At 59.0% G+C, this 15,372-nt stretch overlaps 1 protein-coding gene across 4 annotated transcripts in view; it reads left to right on the forward strand.

Moving 5' to 3' along the window:
* The window catches only part of LOC135182745 (mucosa-associated lymphoid tissue lymphoma translocation protein 1 homolog), a 29,053-nt gene extending 24,863 nt beyond the window's left edge, over positions 1 to 4,190 (forward strand). For 3 of the 4 annotated variants that reach the window (XM_064157136.1, XM_064157138.1, XM_064157139.1), the window contains 2 exons: positions 1,533 to 1,655; positions 3,394 to 4,190. In XM_064157136.1, coding sequence (XP_064013206.1) covers positions 1,533 to 1,655; positions 3,394 to 3,708 — 438 coding nt within the window. In that variant the 3' untranslated portion in view covers positions 3,709 to 4,190. The remainder of the gene's footprint in view (positions 1 to 1,532; positions 1,656 to 3,393) is intronic. The other variant, XM_064157137.1, reaches the window with a different exon arrangement.
* The last annotated feature ends 11,182 nt before the right edge of the window (positions 4,191 to 15,372 follow it).

Here is a 15,372-nt window from a genome sequence, read left to right on the forward strand (position 1 = left end):
AGCTGGATGAGCTTTGGGGTCCCTCCCAGCCCAACCCATTCTGTGAGTAAGAACTTTGGGGAGGACTTCTGGGCAGCCTTTTGCTGCCGGTGCTCAGGATGTGATGTGTGTGCCAAGTCTAGCAGGGTTCAGAGATATCTTTGACAGCTCCAGGACAGTCCCTGAAGGCTCTTGAGGGCACAGACAGCAGCTCTGACTGGAGCAGTCCTGACTCCCCCATTGCTCGGGCTGGCAGGGCTGGTGCCATGCACATCTTTTCCCTCCCCTGGCATCAGCTGGAGGCTGGAGCTGGCTGGCTGCAGTGGGGCCATCTCTTCTTAGAGGCCTCCTACCCATGTGTGGCATCCAGGGTGATCTGCTTTGTGCCCGTCTGGGTCTCCAGCTGCAGTTCAGCCTGGTGCTGGGCTCAGCACAGCAGTGATGCCATGGGGGTAGCTGGCAGCAGGTGCCCAGTGCAGTGAGGCAGGGCAGGAGGTGGCTCTGCCTCACAGCCTGGCATCTGCTGCAGGCACAGCTCCTGGAAGGCACTAGGGTGAGGCTGCCTGGGCAGCAGAGCTGCTGCCTGCCCGCTGAGCTGAGCCCTGCCCTCCTGGCTCACCCAGCTCCCTCTCTGCCAGCTCCAGCCCACATCTTCCCCAGCCTCCTCCAGTTGATCTTTCCAGCAGTGAGCTGCCAGGAGCAGCCTTGGCCTTGGCTTTGGCTTTGCTTTGTGCAGGGCTCAGATGTGCTCCTGCAGCCTGCTTCAGTGCAGGCATGGGGTCAGCTCTGGGAGCTGCTACTCCTCACAGCCTGCACTGTGCTGGGAGGGCCCCAAAGGGCATCTCACCCAGCCCCCTGCACCCAGCAGGGACACCTCCAGCTGCAGCAGGCTGCACAGGGACACATCCAGGCTGATCCTCAGTGTCTCCAGGGATGGACCCTCCACCACAGCCCTGGGCAGCCTATGCCAGTGTCTGCCCACCCTCACTCTGCACAGCTCCTCCTGGTGCCCAGCCTAACTTTGCCCTGCTCCTGCTTCTGCTCCTCATCCTGTCCCCACAGCCCCTTCTGAACAGTCGCAGCCTGCAGCTCCCCTGCAGACACTGAAATGCAGCTCTGAGGTCTCCCTGCAGCCTTCTCCTCTCCAGGCTGAGCAGTCCCAACTCTGCCAGCCTGTGCCATGGCAGAGGTTCCCCAGCCCTCTGAGCAGTGGCCTACTCTGGACCCTCTCCATCACGCCCAGGTCTCTCTTGTGCTGGGGACACCAGAGCTGGCCCTAGCCCTGCAGGTGAGGTCTCCCCAGCACACAGCAGAGGGGCAGGATCCCTCTCTCCAGCTCTGCCCACACTGCTCTGGATGCCCTTAGCCTTCTGTGCTGCCAGTGCCCATTGCTGGATCCTGCCCAGCTTCTCCCCCACCAGCATCCCCAGGCCCTCCTTTGCAGGTCTCGTCCCACTTAGCCTGGGTTGGCACTGAGGAGCTGCCCTGAGGCAGGTGCAGGACCCTGCCCTGGGCCTTATTTCCTGCTGTCCACTCTTGTTTTCCTGCCCCAGGACAAGGACAATGTGGGCATCCCGAGGCAGTGCCACCCACAGCTCCTGAGCTCCCTGCTGGCCTCGGTGTGCAAGCAGGAGAGGGACTGCAGCCTGCAGCTGCCTGAGCTGCAGAAGATTCAGGTATGGAGCTGCCAGCTACAGGTCTCCTCTTGCACCCTCACATAGGTGCCACTCCCCACCCCTTGTTTGCGACCGTGTGTGCCATCCGACCGTGTGTGCCTCCCTGACCCTGTGTGCCCTCTGACCATGTGTGTCATCCGCCGACCATGTGTGCCATCTGCTGACCATGTGTGCCATCCGACCGTGTGTGCCTCCCTGACCCTGTGTGCCCTCTGACCCTGTGTGCCCTCTGACCGTGTGTGCCATCCGCCGACCATGTGTGCCATCCGACCGTGTGTGCCTCCCTGACCCTGTGTGCCCTCTGACCATGTGTGCCCTCTGACCGTGTGTGCCATCCGCCGACCATGTGTGCCATCCGACCGTGTGTGCCTGCCTGACCCTGTGTGCCATCCGACCGTGTGTGCCCTCTGACCATGTGTGCCATCCGACCGTGTGTGCCATCTGACCATGTGTGCCATCCGCCGACCATGTGTGCCATCCGACCGTGTGTGCCTGCCTGACCGTGTGTGCCATCCGACCGTGTGTGCCATCTGACCATGTGTGCCATCTGACCATGTGTGCCATCCGACCGTGTGTGCCATCTGACCGTGTGTGCCCTCTGACCATGTGTGCCCTCTGACCATGTGTGCCATCCGCCGACCATGTGTGCCATCCGACCGTGTGTGCCATCCGACCGTGTGTGCCCTCTGACCGTGTGTGCCCTCTGACCATGTGTGCCATCCGCCGACCATGTGTGCCATCCGACCGTGTGTGCCATCCGACCGTGTGTGCCATCTGACCGTGTGTGCCCTCTGACCATGTGTGCCATCCGCCGACCATGTGTGCCATCCGACCGTGTGTGCCATCCGACCGTGTGTGCCATCTGACCGTGTGTGCCTGCCTGACCATGTGTGCCATCTGACCGTGTGTGCCTGCCTGACCGTGTGTGCCATCCGACCGTGTGTGCCATCTGACCGTGTGTGCCTGCCTGACCATGTGTGCCATCTGACCGTGTGTGCCATCTGACCGTGTGTGCCTGCCTGACCATATGTGCCATCCGACCCTGTGTGCCATCTGACCGTGTGTGCCTGCCTGACTATGTGTGCCATCCGACCATGTGTGCCTCCCTGACCCTGTGTGCCCTCTGACCATGTGTGCCCTCTGACCGTGTGTGCCATCCGACTGTGTGTGCCATCTGACCGTGTGTGCCTGCCTGACCATGTGTGCCACCTGACCATGTGTGCCATCCGCTGACCGTGTGTGCCATCTGACCCTGTGTGCCATCCGACTGTGTGTGCCTGCCTGACCCTGTGTGCCATCCAACCCTGTGTGCCATCCGACCGTGTGTGCCTCTCTGACCGTGTGTGCCTCTCTGACCCTGTGTGCCACCTGACCCTGTGTGCCTGCCTGACCCTGTGTGCCTGCCTGACTGTGTGTGCCATCTGACCCTGTGTGCCTCTCTGACCACGTGTGCCATCTGTGATTCCTGCTGCCGTCTGCCAGCATCCTGGGAGTGATGTTCCCAGTGGCAGTGCCCTGTCCTGGCTGGGGTCTCAGTGGCCTGGTTTCAGGAGTCCTGAAGCGCAGCAGCCCCGGCTGAGGCTCGCAGCTGCCCGGGGTGCAGGAACAGCGCCGATCTCCTTGGCAGCAGCATTACTCTCTCAGGCCACAGCATGGGGCTGTGAGCCTGCACAACAGCCCAGCGCCTCTGCTGAGCCCTGCTCGCTAACTGACTGTGCCCTCTGCTCTCCCCTGGCAGGCAGACGTGGTGCTGCAGCTGGACTTGCACTACAGCCAGCAGGGCACCAAGCAAAGGACTTGTGAGAGCCTGCGGACAACCCTCCGGAGAGCTCTGCTGAGGCAGTTCTGTGGCCAGGGGGCTGCAGCCTCTGCACATGTGTGGCTGCAGGATGTGCTGAGCACGGACCCCGCGGGGCAGACACATCTGAGGACAGGCTCTAGCCACAGCTTGCCCAGCAGCAGCCCCTCCAGTAGCAGTCAGCCAGAGGAGAACGATGAGAGTGAGCTCTGCTGTGCCCTGCTGTGGGCTGGCACTGGGCATGGCTGCCCCTGACCCGGCTGGGTACTGCTGCTCTGGGTGGGTGCTGCTACTGTGGGTGGGAGCTGCTGGTGTGTTGTGAGAGCTGCTGGCATGAGCGGGAGCTGCTGGTGTGGGCAGGGGCAGCTGGTGTGAGTGGGAGCTGCTGGTGTGGTGAGAGCTGCTGGTGTGGGTGGGACCTGGGATGGACATTTGGCAAGGGCTGGCAGTGCCAGGCTGAGGGACAATGGCTTTGAGCTGGGAGAGGGGAGACTGAGAGTGGAGGAAGAAATTGTTGAGAGTGAGGGTGGGGAGAGACTGACACAGGCTGCCCAGGGAGACTGTGGCTGCCTCCTGCCTGGGGGTGTTGAAGGCCAGGCTGGATGAGGCCTTGAGCAGCCTGTGCTGTTCCTGTCCATGGCAGGGGGTTGGAGCTGGCTGAACTTTCAGGTGCCTTCAAACCCAACCCATTCTGAGACACTATGAAGAAGGAGATAAAGCTGAATTCGCTCAGAGCACTCTTGGTGTGAGACTCTTTTGGCAGAGAGTGGTGGGGCAGGGCACCCTGGCAGATCGTGTGGCAGAGGTGCTGCTGCTGCTGCCCAGGACCCTGTCATGCCTGCCCACACGCTGCACTCAGCCCCAAAGAAGCTGCCTAAAACGCCCAAGTCCAAACCAGAGAGGGACTCTCCTGTGGTGAGCACCTGGGGAGGACCAATAAACTGCAGCAGGACAGGCTGGGAGGTGATCTGCTGGAGAGCAGCCTTGTGGAGAGGGACCTGGGAGTGCTGGTGGAGAACATCCATGGCACAGCAATGTGCCCTTGTGGCCAAGAGGGCAATGGGGTCCTGGGGGGCATTAAGCAGAGTGTGTCCAGCAGATCCAGGGAGGTTCTCCTCCCTCTCTGCTCTGCCCTGGTGAGATCTCATCTTGAATACTGCCTTCAGTTCTGGGCTCCCCAGTTGCAGAGGGACAGGAACTGCTGAGAGAGTCCAAGGGATGAGTAGGGGACTGGAGCAGTGCCTGATGAGGAGAGGCTGATGGACCTGGGGCTATTTAATCTGGAGAAGAGAAGACTGAGAGGGGATTTAATCAATATCTGAGGGCTGGGAGTCAGGAGTCGGGGGGACAGGCTCTGCTCACTGCTGCCTGGGACAGGACAAGCAGCAGTGGATGGAAGCTGCAGCACAGGAGGTTCCAGCTCAGCACAAGAGGAACTTCTGGACTGGAAGGGTCCCAGATCCCTGGCACAGGCTGCCCAGAGAGGCTGTGGAGTCTCCTTCTGTGGAGCCTTTCCAGGCCTGTCTGGATGTGTTCCTGTGTGCCCTGAGCTGGATTGTGTGGTCCTGCTCTGGCAGAGGGGTTGGACTCCATCTTGTTGGGGCCCTGCCAACCCCTGACATCTGTGAGTTCTGTGACTCTGTGACTGTGGTGAGGAGGAGATTATTGGGCAGAAAAACGTGTGGCCAGTGACTAAATGTTCTGGTTTAGAGCTTCCCAGAGCCCCGAAGCCCACAGAACAGAGTGAACTATAGGATGCCTCCCCTCTCCCCGCTTTGCAAAGAAAAGAGTTGGGTGGAGAGCGTGGGCAGGGTAAAGCCCACAGAAAGCAGTCTAGCTGTGATTCTTTGGAAGTCAGAAAGATCATTTGAGCAATGAATAAAGGATATTTAAGGTAAGGAGTTTACAGAGGTATAAGGGGAGGGAAAAGAGGTGCAAAATTCCATACACAGCCCCAGAGGGACGGCAGTGGTGGAGGTGGCTCCGGGAGGTAGCTGGTCTGGCACATGGCACAGCTGGAGCAGCGAGGGCATTGCTCTTCAGGCAAGGCAGCGGCAGAACAGCTTGGCCTGCTTTGAGAGTGCTGCAGAGAGGGAGTGGAGTGAACTACCCTCTGTACCTGGAGGGCTCAGGTTCCAGACCACCTCCCAACCCCCTAGAGGCTGAGCCTGTAACACCAACACAGCGGTTTGGGACGGTAGCGGCAGGAGGCGCAGCACTGCCACCATCGCTGCAGCTGGCAGGCACTGCCCAGGCGTGCAGCTGAGCAAGCTGCACAGCACAGGCCAGGGAGCCAGGGGGCTCGGGCGCAGGATAGGCTGTCGGCCCTCTTGTGCTGGAGGAGACAAAGTCTTCTCGGACTCGGCAGCCGGGACTGAGCAGATGACCTGTTTCTGACTCGGGAACCCAAGGGCTGGCACAGCCTGACGGCGCAGATGACTCTGGAGGAGCAGCTTCTGGTCGGCTCACAGCGCGGAACCGACTGGGTTAGAGGTCACCAGCTGCAGCAAGGGCAGCGCGACCAGCAGGGCAAGGGAGGGGATTCTGCCCCTTGGCTCTGCTCTCCTCAGACCTGTAGTCCTGTGTGCAGTTCTGCAGCCCCCAGCACAAGCAGGGCATAGAACTGTTTGAGCCAGTCCAGGGGAGGCCACCAAGATGCTCAGAAGCTGCAGCACCTCTGCTCTGAGGACAGGCTGAGAGAGTTGGGGCTGTGCAGTCTGGAGGAGGCTTCCAGGAGACCTTGGAGTGGCCTTCCAGGAACTGGAGTGGGCTACAGGAAGGCTGGGGAGGGACTATTGGCAAGGAGTTGTAATGCCAGGAGGAGGAGGAGGAATGTGTTTGAACTGGCAGAGAGGAGATTGAAACTGGATGCTAGGGAGAAGTTCTTGACAGTGAGGGTGGTGAGACACTGGCACAGGTTGCCCAGGGCGGTTGTAGAGCACAGAATCACTGAATGTGATCTCTCATCTTCAATCACTTTGAGTCATTCTGTGCTCCACAGCCTCCTTGGTGGTGTTCAGAACCAAGATCGATGAGGCCTTGAGCAACCTGTTCTAGTGGGAGGAGTCCTTGCCTATGGCACAGGAGGGTTGGAACTTGCTGAGCTCTGTGGTCCCTTCCAACCTAAATCTTTCTCTGACTCTAACTCCCCTGAGCTCAGCATGACACTTTGCAGGCTTCCCTGCATGCAGGCAGTGAATGGTAAGGGAAAATCTGAGTACTCCTCAAGGTCCCAGGCAGACCCAGGGTGAGGGGTGCAGGGTTGGAGTCAAGGTGATGGGTGCAGGGTTGGAGCCATGGTGAGGGGTGCAGGGTTGGAGTCAAGGTGATGGGTGCAGGGTTGGAGTCAAGGTGAGGGGTGCAGGGTTGGAGTCAAGGTGATGGGTGCAGGGTTGGAGCCATGGTGAGGGGTGCAGGGTTGGAGTCAAGGTGATGGGTGCAGGGTTGGAGCCATGGTGAGGGGTGCAGGGTTGGAGTCAAGGTGATGGGTGCAGGGTTGGAGCCATGGTGAGGGGTGCAGGGTTGGAGTCAAGGTGATGGGTGCAGGGTTGGAGTCAAGGTGATGGGTGCAGGGTTGGAGCCATGGTGAGGGGTGAAGGGTTGGTGCCATGCTGCAGTCTGCAGGGTTAGAGCCATGGTGACGGGTACAGGGTTGGTGCCATGGTGCAGCCAGCAGGCTAGGACTGCGTCGATGGTGAGCAGTGAGTGGCAGCAGAGCTCCTGCAGCTGGTGGCAGGCTTCCTCCTGCTGTCCAAGCCCATCTTGAAGGCTCTGTGCCCACTGTCACTAATTGCTAGCAATGAGCTGCAGGACCTCACGGCGCAGCTGAGGAGAGAAAACATCAGAGGATAAAGGAGGATCCCTGAAGTGTCTGAAGCTGCTGCTTCTCTCACAGTTTGGGCAGCTTTGGCATGACGCTGCCCGCCGGAGCGGTGCTGGTGCTGTCGGCTTGGCCCCTGCCGGGGCTGGGAGTTGCTCTTTGCAGCCGCAGCCGGAGGATCCGCGGAGGTGGTGTCAGAGCACTGAGGGCTGCCACAGAGCTCTCCTGCTCTGCTGCGCTCTGCGGCCCTGCTGCGAGCAGCTGCAGAGGCACTTGGGACACCAAGTGCTGACAATAACCAGATGGAAGGGACAAGGCAGAGATTTCAGATAGGACTACCCAGGACGTGTCAGCAGAGTAACCTCTTTGTGTCCATTCCCTGCTGCGGGGGAGAAATAGGAACCACTCACCGAGGCCAGAAAGATGCTCCAAGGGCTGGAGCAACTCTGTTGTGGGCACAGGCTGAGGGAGTGTCCTGGGTTAGGGTGGATTCCTCCCCCGGTAGAATAAACTCACCACAACACAGATGGGTTTTTTTTCTGACAGTGAGGGAAAGATTAAATTGTATTTCTTATAGTTTGTATAACAGAACACAGAGAAATAAACAACCAGAGGAAAAATATAATAGCCTTAAGGAAGATGGGGAAGGGTCAAGTGGCGGCGAAGCAGCAAAAGCAGCAGCAGCCAAAGCAGCAGCGGGGGAAGATAGCAGCAGGCACAGCTGAAGCAGCAGAAGCCAGCAAGGGGGAAGAACAAGCTGTGCTTCTAGACACGAGGCTCCTGATGCTCCAGTGGAATGATATGAACTTAGCCATTGTTGCCATTCTATGGCCTATCCCTGGAATGTTCACCTCTCCCCTATGTCTGAGCTACAAAATCAGCTCAAACGGCCACAGGGAGCTGGGGGGGTGCAGCCTGCAGAGAAGAAGGCTCCAGGGACATCTCAGAGCTGCTGCCAGTGCCTGAAGAGATCCTGCAGGAAGGCTGCAGAGAGACTTTTGCTGAGGCTATCTAGAGACAGCCAAGGGGAATGGTTTGGAGCTGAGGCAGAGCAGGGTTGGACTGGAGCTGAGGAATAAGTTCTGCAGTGTGAAGGTGGTGAGAGCCTGGCACAGGCTGCCCAGGGAGGCTGTGGCTGCCTCCTGCCTGAAGGTGTTCAAGACTGAGCTGGATGAGGCCTTGAGCAGCCGAGTCTAGGTGAGAGGTGTCCCTGGGCATGGCAGGAGCTTGGAGCAGATGAACTTTGAGGTGTCTCCCAACCTGAGTCATTCTGTGCTTCTGTGAACAGAGGCTTTGGTCTCAGAGCTGACAGCTTCTGCTGTGTCACCACAGCCACCCCTGGGCTGCCTGCTGCTGTGGTGTTGAGGCTCAGGCACAGGACCTCCACTCAGATGGATGCCTTTGGCCTTTCTGGGTGACACCAGCAGGCTCCAGCACCACCTGTGCTGCTGCCCTGCAAATGCCAATGGGATTCTGGAAAGGTTACCCCAGGCTGTGGCGGGGCTGGAGCTGGCAGAGCAAACAGCATGCCCTTTGCTGATGCCTTTTTAATGACTGCTGTTATCTGCCAGCATCTGAGGCCTCTGAGTCTTCTCAGGTGGAGTCATTCTGGGAGGGAAACTTCCTGGAGAAGAGCAGTGTGGCTGTGCTGCCATGGTGGAGATCTGCAGGGGAGCTGCTGTGCTACAGAGCCCTGCCAGCTGCAGGCAGGGGTTGGCCCCTCTCTGCTGTTCCTGCTCCCCGGTGGGGTGCAGCAGGAGCATTCAGCCCATCTCTCTGCTGCGCTGCTGTGAGTCAACACAAGCTCAACCTTTGGGAAATGGTTTCTGAAGGCCACAGACATTTGTCCTGCACTTCAAGAGCTCTGCCTGACAGGTGGGAGCAAGCACAGCCCTGCACTGAGCAGCCTGAGCAGCAGCACAGCCCAGCTGAGCAGCAGCCACTGCCTGGCAGGATGAGAAGGGACATTGGCATCCCCAGATGGCCACAGGGAGTGGGGCCAAGGGGGGGGCCCACCACGGCAAACTTCATTTGCAGGGGGCTGAAGGCCATGTCACACACACTGCTTCCTTAGCATCACCTTTCCTGCTGCTGGGAAGCACTCAGAAGCCTTTTCCCCACCACAGACCCTTCTTTCCCTCTCCCTCTCTGCAGAGCCCATGTTTGTCACTCTCCCTGCTGGCTTCCTTCTCCTTTCTCCCGAGGCTTCATTGGAAGAAAAAAGTATTCAGGCCCCCTGCACCTCTTAGAGGTTCAGAGATTCACAGAGTCACAGAATGCTTTAGGGACTCAAAGCTCATCCGGGTCCAACCCCCTGCCATGGGCAAGGACACCTCCCACCAGCCCGAGCTGCAAGGCACTCCTAGAATGAGTTGGCTTGGAAGGGACCTTGAAGATCATCTGGTTCCAAGCCCCCTGCCATGGGTAAGGCCATGGGCTTGGAACTAGATGATCTTCAATCTTCCATGAGCTCAAGGCCTCATCCAGCCTGGCCTGCAACACCTCCGGGCAGGAGGCAGCCACAACCTCCCTGAGCAGCCTGTGCCAGTCTCTTCCCACCCTCACACTCAAGAATTAATTTCTTCCTCCTCTCCACTCTCAGTCTCCCCTCCATTGTCCCTCAGCCTGGAACTCTCAGCCTTTGCCAAAAGTCCCTCTCCTGCTCTCCTGGGGCCCTTCAGCTACTGCAAGGCTGCTGTGAGATCTCCCTGCAGCCTTCTCCAGGCTGAACAGCCCCAACTCTCCCTGCCTGGCCCCACAGCAGAGCTTCTCCAGCCCCTGATCACCTCCATGGCCTCCTCTGGCCCCTCTCCAGCAGCTCCAGGTCCCTCTTGTGCTGGGGCCCCAGAGCCGCAGGCAGTTCTCAGGTGAGGGCTGAGCAGAGCAGAGGGGCAGAATCCCCTCCCTGTGCTGCTGCTCTCCCTGCTCTGGCTGCAGCCAGCACACAGCTGCCTCTGGGCTGGGAGCAGTGCTGGCTGCTGGGCACTTTGGCACCAACTGACACCCCCAAGGCCTTCCCTTCCAGGCTGACCTCAGCCATTCCTCACCCATCTGGATGTGTTCTTTGTGCTGTGTCCTGATACCTGATGTTAGTTTCTCTCCTTCTCTACAGCCCAGGCATCACTGAGCAGAGGCCTCATTGCTCTCTTCATCAAGAAGATGGAGGCTGGAGTGGGCAGGGTCCTGCCATGGTGAAGCCTGAAGGGAGGGCCCAGCCTGTGCTCCTTGGTGGCAAGGGATAGGAGCAGAGGAAATGGCTTCAAGCTGCCCCAGGGGAGGCTCAGGCTGGAGCTCAAGGAATGTTTCTGCACTGGAAGGGTTCTCAGACACTGGCACAGGCTGCCCAGGGCAGTGCTGCAGCGCCCATCCCTGGGGATGTTCAGCTGCTGTGAGCCGGCACTTAGGGCCAGGGTTCAGTGGTGCCCCTGCAGTGCTGGGTGGAGGCTGGGACCCTGGATGTGTTGCTATGTGCCCTGCCTTGGGTGCCCCTGCCCTGGCAGGGGTTGGTCTGGATGGCCTTTAAGTTTCCTTCCCACTCCTCCATTCTAGGATTCAATGATTCAAAGATTCTTTTGACACAGGAATTTCAGGTCAAGTGTCCATTGCTGCAAGAGGACCACAAACACTGTCTCCCAGCTGCTTTGAGCACAGGCATGGAGCCAGGCATGGAGCCAAGGCAAGCTCTCTCCATGTCCCTGGTGGCTCAGTGGTGGCAGTGAGATCTTCACCGGGTAAATGTTGGCTCAGCAGCAGATGTATCATGGAGCAAAGAAAGAGCAAAAAATTCAGTTTGGGGCAATACAGAGGACATGCTCTGGGAGTCACAGAGCCCAACAAGCCCAAGTGAGAAGTGTCAAATGGCTTGACAGGTGTCCAGGTGAGGTCTGACGCACAGCAGGTTGGGAGTGTGCCTGCAGAGCGCTGCAGGCTGCACTGCTGTGGTGCAGGAGCATTTGTGTCTGGAGCTCCCTCCCCTCCCCACCAGTCAGAAACCTTCCCCCTGAGTTTCTGCAGCATTAATTAGACTTTTGGAACAAGCAATGTTTTGCAAGCAGCTCCAGGTGAATCTCCCAGCTCTGACAGAAGGACATTGATCACTGCCCTGAGAACCGACAGCTGCTCTGTGGCCCTGGCTGGGGCTCCCTTCTCTGGAGGCCTTCCACACCCACCTGAATATGTTGCTGTGGGGTCTGCCCTGGGTGATCCTGCCCTGGTGGGGGACGACGACACTGGATGATTTCTGAAGGTCCCTTCCAGCTCCTCACATTCATGGTTCTATGGTTGCCTACAAAGACCTCCAGCACAGGCAGTGCCTGCAAAGGACTTATGTCCCTCAGCTAACAAGCAAGAGCCAAAAACCCCAAGCAGAAAGAGGAATGAAAAGTGACAGGATATGGTCAGCCAAAGAGTCTGGGAACTGTCTGTTTGGGGCAAAAAGAAACCCAGGGCCAGTGGCCTTCCAGTGCCTGCAGGGGCTGCAAGCAGGCTGCAGAGGGACTGTGCCCAAAGGCCTGCAGGGACAACAGCAGGGGCAATGGTTTGAAATGAGAGCAGAGCAGATTGAGAGTGGATGTGAGGAACAAGTTCTGCAGCAGGTTGCCCAGGGCAGTGGCTGAGGCCCCATGGCTGGAGATGTTCAAGGTGAGGCTGGACAGGGCTGTGAGCAACCTGCTTTAGTGGAAGATGCCCCTGCTGAGTGCAGTGCTTGGACTGGATGAGCTTTGGAGGTCCCTTCCAACCCAGACCACTCTGTGATTTGATGAAGACCTCATCTACAGATATACCTGGAGGATCAGCAAGAGCTCAGGTCCCATCCTGCCTGCTCAAGCTGGCAGGGGCAGGTGACAGGAGCTGTTCTCTCCTGCCCTGCCAACCAACCCTCCCCATTTGGGCTGGGTTGTGAGCAGAGCTGCTCCTAGTGCCTCAAGCAACATGGTGGAAAACAGCCTCTCCTTATGCCAGGGTCAGCAGAAGCAGAGCTGCTTCCAACACAGCCCTTTAAACACTACCAAGCTCGTGCAGGAGCTACCTCCTCAAGCTGTCAGGGGAAGCATTACTCCAACAAAAGCAACTGGAGGCCCTTTCCAACCCAAACCTCTCCATGATTTGATGAAGACCACATCTACAGCTGGACGTGGCCTTAGAGTATTTCATCTGGGGGCTTCCCTCACAAAGGTGCCAGCAGGGCACAGTGGTTGCCACCAGTGCTGCTCGCTGCTCCAGCCTCGGCGTGTCACAAGTGCAGAGGGCTGGTTTGTGCCAGCTTCTCCTTTAGATCTACAGCTTTGTCTCTTCCTTTGTCAAGTCCTTTTGCTGAGATTATGAAACAAGCCCGAAGGGACAGATTTAAACCTTAAAAAAACCCAAAGGAGGAGGGTTTGTGTTATTCCCAGACCTGTCAGCTCAGCACGCTGCACTCAGAGCACAAGCAAAGATCTGCAGGTCCCGCAGCAGCAGGCAGAGCCTCCTCACCCTGCTCCTGTCTCTGCTGCCTTACAGAGGTGCCTGCAGCTGCCCACCCAGCCACGGCAGGGCTGCCTCTCAGCCCGGGCTGCCTGGGTGCAGCTGCAGTCTGTGGCGATTCTGGAGGAGCGCAGCGCTGGTGAGGCTCTGCTGCAAGGTCCGGGACAGAGCTCTGCGTTAAAACCCTCAGTTCCCCTCTGCGGCCGCGGGGCCAGGAGCAGACTTAAAGGTGCCTGCCAGTGACAAGCATGAGCCAGCAGTGGTCCTCCTGACACCCTCCCTGCAGGTGTGTCTGGAGCTGGGTGGACAGTTCTCTGAGGCTGTCTTTGCACAGAAAGCTCAGTGATGTGCTGGGGCCGTGCAGGTGTCTGTGAGCCTCCTGCACATCCAGGCCCTTTGCTGGACTCTGCCCCAGCACAGGGCACAGCAATCTGGGCACAGCCTCACCACAACTTCCAACTCCATCTCTAGCTGTGGGACATTGGTTAAGCACAAAACTCTGCAATTCATCTTTTGGTTTGTTTTAAACTGTAGGCTTTGATACCTGATGTCCTGGAGTCCTGTATACCCCTAAATTCCTCTCCTGCCGTGACTTCGGGGGAGAGGGAAAGCCGCCTGGTTCCCTCCCCCCCCCGCCTGCCCTGCGGGCGTGAAGGGGGTGAGCAAAGGGGTCCTGCCCGCAGGAGCAGTGCCTGTGCAGTGCCCGCGCTGGGATCGAGCCGGGATTGGCTGTGCCTTTCGCGCCTAAGGCAGTGGCAACTCTGCCCTTTGTCTGGAGAGGGTATAAATATTTGGGGTTCCTGCCTTTGGGGGTTGCCACCTTGGAGTTGGTTACTGCCTGAACCTTCGTGCCTGCCTGAGACTTCTCCCCTCCCGCCCCTCGCCTGGTGCTCTGCTCCAAAAGGATCGCTTCACCCACTGACACCTTCTGTAAGAGCTGAACACCTCTTAACCGCTCTCCGGCAGCTTCTGCAGGAGAACGAGAGGGACAGGCCGCGCCGAAGCCAGCCTGACCGGCAGTTATTTTGGCTCAGCTCCGCTTTATTCGTAAGAAAACCGCTAAAATGTAATAGCTAAAGCCTTTTCCAGCTTCTGACTTCCAACATAGTCAGATTCTCGATGGTATCTTTGTAGATATTCCCAAGCAACTGCATCTGCTAAACTAAATTAACCTTTGTATATGTAGTTTTGGGGGCGGGTTTTTGGGAAAATAAAATAACTATTTTTGTATGAAAATTCCCGACTCGGCCACACATTAATTCCTGCCTCCACAACACCTGAGAATGACACCAACTGAGGAAGAAGCCAAGCAACTGGCACAGAATCAGACCCAGCGTTGGGAGAGACATGGAAGGTCAGATCCAACCTTCTACCAACGAGGGGAATCATAGAATGGCTCAGGCTGGAAGAATCACAGAACTAAGCAGGCTGGCAGAGAGCTCCAAGCTCAGCCAGCCCAACCTAGCACCCAGCTCTGGCCACTCCCCAGACCATGGCACTAAGTGCCCCAGCCAGGCTTGGCTTCAACACCTCCAGCCACGGCCACTCCACCACCTCCCTGGGCAGCCCATTCCAATGCCAATCACTCTCTCTGCCAGCAACTTCCTCCTCACATCCAGCCTAGACCTCCCCTGGCACAGCTCCAGGCTGTGTCCCCTTCTCCTGTTGCTGGCTGCCTGGCAGCAGAGCCCAACCCCAGCTGGCTACAGCCTCCCTGCAGGCAGCTGCAGACAGCAATGAGCTCTGCCCTGAGCCTCCTCTGCTGCAGGCTGCACCCCCCCAGCTCCCTCAGCCTCTCTCTGTGCCAGCTGGGGGGGGCAGACAGGCCAAGCACCGAGGGCCTGTGCTCCTTGTGAGCAGACAATGGTTAATGCCAGGCCGGGTTGTATTTGAGGGCATGGCAGAGCTGGGGAGCGACAGCCACAGGAGCTGAGAGTACTGAGAGGAGAAGTTTGGATGAAAAGGGCACAAAGCTGGGGCAGGGTCTGGAGAGCAGGGCTGGGGAGGAGCAGCTGAGGGTGCTGGGGGGGTTGGTGTGGAGAAGAGGAGGCTGAGGGCAGAGCTCATTGCTCTCTGCAGCTCCCTGGGAGGAGGCTGCAGTGAGCTGGGGTTGGGCTCTGCTGCCCAGCCTCAGGTGAGAGGAGGAGAGGAACTGGCCTGGAGCTGTGGCAGGGGAGGGTTGGGTTGGAGAGGAGGAGAAATGTCTTTGTTGCCAGAGTGGTGAGGGCCTGGCAGAGGCTGCCCAGGGAGGCGATGGAGAGCCCATGGCTGGAGGTGTTCCAGCTCCGTGTGGCCATGGTTTGGTGCCCGTGATAGTGCTGGGCTGCTGGGTCCCGAGGGTCTCGCACTCGGTTCCGCCATTCGGTGCCTGAGCTCACGTTTCAGATGGAGAGGCGCGGCCCCGGGAAGGCAGAGGGGCGGCGGGACAGGCCCAAGGGCGGCCTGCGGGCAGGGCAGCAGGCCCGAGGGGAGGGCGGCCCCGCGGCACGCCGGCGCTTGGCGGGGCGCGGGGGGCCAGGGCCGAGCGCAGCCGCCCGGCGCCGCCACGGGCCCGAAGGAGGCCGGGAGGGGGTCTGGGGGCGGCTCCGCCGTGCCCCGGCCCGGCCCCGCCCCGCCCCCGGCCCCGCCTGCCGCCG

Source organism: Pogoniulus pusillus, chromosome 17, assembly GCF_015220805.1.
Source record: "Pogoniulus pusillus isolate bPogPus1 chromosome 17, bPogPus1.pri, whole genome shotgun sequence".
Lineage (NCBI taxonomy): Eukaryota > Metazoa > Chordata > Aves > Piciformes > Lybiidae > Pogoniulus > Pogoniulus pusillus.